The sequence below is a fragment of the Triticum aestivum genome, chromosome 1B (genome assembly GCF_018294505.1).
Source record: "Triticum aestivum cultivar Chinese Spring chromosome 1B, IWGSC CS RefSeq v2.1, whole genome shotgun sequence".
Lineage (NCBI taxonomy): Eukaryota > Viridiplantae > Streptophyta > Magnoliopsida > Poales > Poaceae > Triticum > Triticum aestivum.
In genome coordinates this window covers 466,453,926-466,459,183 of record NC_057795.1, presented here as the reverse complement: position 1 = coordinate 466,459,183, position 5,258 = coordinate 466,453,926, and the positions used below count along the sequence as shown (strand labels likewise).

At 46.3% G+C, this 5,258-nt stretch overlaps 1 protein-coding gene across 1 annotated transcript; it reads left to right on the top strand.

Moving 5' to 3' along the window:
* Positions 1-576: 576 nt before the first annotated feature.
* Positions 577-4,144, top strand: LOC123132159 (BI1-like protein). Its single transcript, XM_044551926.1, has 4 exons — positions 577-978; positions 3,222-3,335; positions 3,416-3,573; positions 3,678-4,144. Exons 1-4 carry the CDS (start codon positions 669-671, stop codon positions 3,882-3,884), a joined length of 789 nt encoding a protein of 262 aa, XP_044407861.1. The 5' UTR covers positions 577-668; the 3' UTR covers positions 3,885-4,144.
* The last annotated feature ends 1,114 nt before the right edge of the window (positions 4,145-5,258 follow it).

Here is a 5,258-nt window from a genome sequence, read left to right as displayed (position 1 = left end):
ACATGACAATACAAAACCTTCCTACCAACCAACCACTTCGTTGCTGGAGTTTCTTCTCTGTCATCCAGAACCAGGAGTGTGGCTTCTTCAGTGATGTCCAGTTTCCTAACGCCTCCGCTAGTTTTGCCCTTGCCGCCCTCGGCGACAAGGTTTCCTTCCCTGCACCCCAATCAAAGGACATCGCCATCCTCGAACTAGCAAGCATGTGTGCCCCGCCGGACGAGATAGATGTGCGCCGCCAAGGTTCCACCCTAAAACCCTAATCCCGTGTGGGGGGGGGGGGGGGCAGGTTTCCGAGGGAAAACTTATACACACATACGAGTAAACAAGTGTACAATACATGTATTAGGACTAACTTTTTTTGCATCGATATTAGGACTAACTTGACACTCCTCGATTAATCATTTGTGGTGTATTTTACTTTTTTGTAGGCAAAAAATAATTTTCAAGAAAAAGTAACATGCCAAATTGGGCCCACCTCAGAGGCCAGAAAAGTTCGGCACCACCCACGAGTACGCGTAGCGCTAGCGAATAGATACACACACACAGCACCATTTCTCCCCGAAGAAAAAACAAATCTATATAGTATCCCCAATTCGCCGCCCATCGAACAAACCGCGTCCCAACCGAAATCCCCAATTCCCCACGCCAGAGCGTCGGCGAGAGAGATGGCGTCGGCGACGGAGATGCAGCCGCTGGCACCGTCGGGCTACCGCCGGGCCCCGGAGATGAAGGAGAAGGTGGAGGCGTCGTCGATCGACCTGGAGGCGGGGAACGGGGAGACGCTCTACCCGGGGATCTCGCGCGGGGAGAACGCCCTCCGCTGGGGCTTCATCCGCAAGGTCTACGGCATCCTCTGCGCGCAGCTGGTCCTCACCACCGTCGTCTCCGCCATCACCGTCTTCCACCCCACCCTCAACGCCACGCTCTCCAACTCGCCCGTCCTCGCGCTCGTGCTCGCTGTCCTCCCCTTCATCCGTAAGTGCTCTAGTTTTCTCCCCCATCTGGCGCCATCCTTGACCTTGTCGTGGCGCGTTTATTCTGTGATGAATCTGACGACACCTAGAAATTCGTTGACCTCGCCTCAATTAGCAGTTTGCTTGGCCCGTTGGTTGCAGGACGCCCAGCTGTTCGAATCTACAGTGTAGATCGTGGATCTTGCTAGTTCAAGATGCAATAGTTTGATTCAGTGGATTTTGGTTACAAATTTTAGTTACATTATATGTGTTTTTCTTCTTTCCAAATCGAATTGTGAATTAAGATGAAGCCGTTCATAATCAGTAAGCAACGAATCCATGGTGATATACATGCAATAGGAATAATGCTGAAACTGTTACCATGCCCCCTTTTTTTTGAACTTAACTGTTACCATATCCTTAATAACATGATATATGTATTTTAGTTTGACTGTAGTTGTGTGCAACGGGCCTATATGAAGGGTTATATGCACCTGTGGGTTGCCTCCACGACATAGGACCTGCAGACATCAGAGTTTCTTCAGACAGCTTAATGTGGAGTCGAGTTTGGAGTGTAGCTGGCAGGACAGGGTTCTAAATAGACGCCTTGATGGTTGCCACCACTCAAGGTAGCCACTATATGGATATACATCAAATGTCAAGGTTTAGTAGGCCTTGGTATCAGTTTAGCGTGCCTTGAGGTGCGGGAAAGGCCTTCATAGCGATCAGAGTTTTTTGTTCAATTTGCATTACTTCCTTGATAAAATAATTGGTTTCCCCAACAGCCTAATCGACAGCACAAAACATGGATGGGATAGTGTTTACACTTGGACTCAAATGAAAGTAAGGTGGGGGAGTTGGTGCTTGATGACCATTCTGATAGTGCTGGCCATGTTGGGAGAGAGACTAGAGAGTTTGGGACCAACTATAAGTCAGGTAACTGAAAATGAAAGTCCATCAGTCACTTTTAACTAGGGCCGTTAGATCTTCATCCAACGATCGAAACAGATCACGCACTTTCATCTTCTACCTCCCTCTCTTCTTCCTCGCGACGCCGCCGGCCTGCCCCACCCTCACCGCCAGCCTCCACCACCCGCGGCCGGCGGGCGCTACTGCGCACCGCCTTGGCGCCCCGCCCTCCCCTCAACCTCCCCCCACCGCAGTTGCTGGCTGCCTCCCCGACCATCACTCTATGCCCTGCTGCACCAGGGAAGACTTCCGGCGATCCCCTGCACCCTCCTCCCCACCCTAAGACAGATAATGGGGCAATGAATTTACCCTAAGATAGATAGTCGGGCTCTCTTCCCCGGCAAGGTTTCTGGCGAGGTTTCGGTGCCAGAAGGAAGGAAGGGAGGAAGGAAGAAGGTGACTGACGCTAGAGAAATTTTCAGGTACATCAGAAATAGCAAAGCCGAGAAAGTTTTTGTTTACTAGTCCCTCCGATCCAAAATAAGTGTCGCAATTTTAAACTAAGGTTGAACTAAGGGAGGGAGTAGTAGTTTGTGTAGGAGGGAGTAGTAGTTTGTGTTGATAGTTAGTGTGACATGGATACAAGTAGAGATAGGATTGCATTTGAGGAACTGTAATAAGTATCGATGCTAATTTTCCTGATATAGCTCTGTTTCTGTCTGCACGTGTAGGTTATGATGCAGGTAAAGATGTTTTGGTCTCATATTGCTTGGCTGTTTAGTTCCTTTCATCATTAGAATGTTGAAGCTAGTAGTGACTAAATCCTTATCAATGTCCTTATGTGAAAACAATCTATGATACATGTATGACAAATTGGTCAGTCGTGTGTTTTCTCTCTAGTTCATATTGCCCACAAATATTACATTTTGAAGTTACTAAACCACTTTCAGCAATAGCACTTTTGGTGGTCTCTCAGTAGGCCTATATAAATTGCGAACATTTCTTTGTTCTGAACTATCTTATTTGAGCAAACCGGTTCTTGGTAAAATCATACTTACACCATCAAATTAGACACAAATATGATAAAGTCCTAATGATTATTATTTAGTCCAGTAGGATATGGAGAAATAATTTGGCAGGAGTCTCAAGTCTCAGAACAGAGTGCAAGAGAATAGAAATTCTGCCTGTGTTAGTATTTCCAGCAGCATAAATCCGTCACACTGAAGCACTCCCAGACCCCTTCCCCCGGACCATCTTTTGAGTTCTGAGAGAATGCTGCTCAGATGACAGTCCATTGTTATTTTGTATCAGAAGATATTGTTTTCCTAACAGCTAATTTTGTGATACTTGTTGCAGTGATGATCCCGTTGTACATCTATCAGCACCGACACCCTCACAATCTCGCTATCTTGGGTTTATTCACTCTGTGCTTGAGCTTCAGCATTGGTGTGGCTTGTGCAAACACTGAAGGTTTGTTTCTTTCATATAATTGTTTTCATTGTCTTCTTGCTTTAGACTAGTTCTATTAAATGCTCACTTGTATGTTGCAGGAACTATTGTGCTTCAAGCATTGGTACTGACCTCAGCTGTGGTTGTCTCTCTGACTGCATACACATTCTGGGCCGCAAAGAAGGGCAAGGAATTTAGTTACCTTGGACCATTTCTGTTTTCTGCTCTCACCATCCTGGTCGTGATAAGCTTTACCCAGGTAACATGCATGATGAACTTTGGAAAATATCGTTTAACTGACTCGCATTCCGCTTGAACATTCCACTAGTCGTAACCCTTGTGCCGCAAAATGCTGTGTTGCAGATCTTCTTCCCATTCGGACCTGCATCGAATTCTGTGATCGGCGGGTTTGGAGCTCTAGTCTTCTCAGGCTTCATCGTCTACGACACCGAGAACTTGATAAAGCGCCACACTTATGACGAGTACATCTGGGCGTCTGTTGAGCTTTACCTCGACATTCTCAACCTGTTCCTGACCATCCTACAGATGCTCAGGCAGAATGACAACTGATGGGTCCTGTCTGAACCACCAGGAACCCTGTGCCAACCCAGGCATATGTCCTACATTTATCAAGTCTTTTGAATTGCTATCTACATAACTCGGAAGACATGGTAGTGAGTTTTTGCCATCATCCAGAGATGAGGCCAAAGTACAACCATATGTATAGGCGTTCTATTGTGAGTTTATGTGCCTGAGTGTTGTTAAACTGCCAACAATCAGTGATCGTATGAACGTTTTATGCCAATAATTGTCGCGTCGTTTGGTTCGTGCGTGTTATTTGTCCCCTTACTCCTTAGTGCAACTCCAACGTGGTTCACCAAAGTGACCATGTACGGATCGTATAGTACGGGGTGTAGTCTGGACGTTCGAAATCCCCCAAACCGAGTACAAACTTGTGGGAGGTTTGGGGGAGTTCGGACACCGACACACTCGGCCCACCCAAGACATTGCCACTACTTTGCCTGCTGCTGAGTTCTTGTGGGACCTCCGCTGCTTCACCCAGGCGCCTTGTACTTCGCCACCATTGCAGCCCGGGTACCGTTTGCCCTCTGTCGACACCGTTCATGACGGACACCACACCATACAAGTATTCAGCCAAATGCTATTGAGATTTTATTTTACTTCCTCCTTACTTAATATGAAGCAAGCACGATGACAGGGTACTCGGCCGGGGTGATGCATTGTTATGCGACGCGTCGTTGGGATTAAGTGCATGGTTTGTAGGCATGAAGCAAAAGGGCACGATATTTCAAAAGGGCACGATATTTCGGTTTCATGAGCATAAACACTACGTGCCCTACAACTTGGATGTGATCCATCGCAACGTGAAGTAGCTACTCCGCCGATTGTACACCATTTCAAACGTCGTCATGAATTATGATGCGATTGCACAAGTGTAAAGAAGGTGACAACGTGAAGTCGCTACTCCGCTGATTGTACACCATTTCAAGCGTCGTCATGAATTATGATGTGATTGTACAAGTGTAAAGAAGGTGGCTACCGTGCACGTCAATCATGGAGATCGTAAGTTTTGCTTTTTATTGCTTTACGAGTTGATCAATTCATTGATTCACTCAATATTGTAACTTGATGATCACATCATTGTATAGTCCGGACACGCTGATGGAGGACAAGCCCTCGACATTGATGCATTGTTGGATGAACCTTTAGGGCACAACATACGAATAAACAACATTTGTTGATGAAGGAGAGAAAGATTGAGACGAAGGCCGCGTTTGAGGAGTATGGTTGAATTTGGATCGATGAATTTTGAGAATTTACTGAACATCCAAAGCTTTTAGGATTTAAATGTACGGTGGTATTGATGTCGATCAATGATTCAAAGTGAGGTTCCATGGCGGATATTTGGTTTAGTTTATTCGA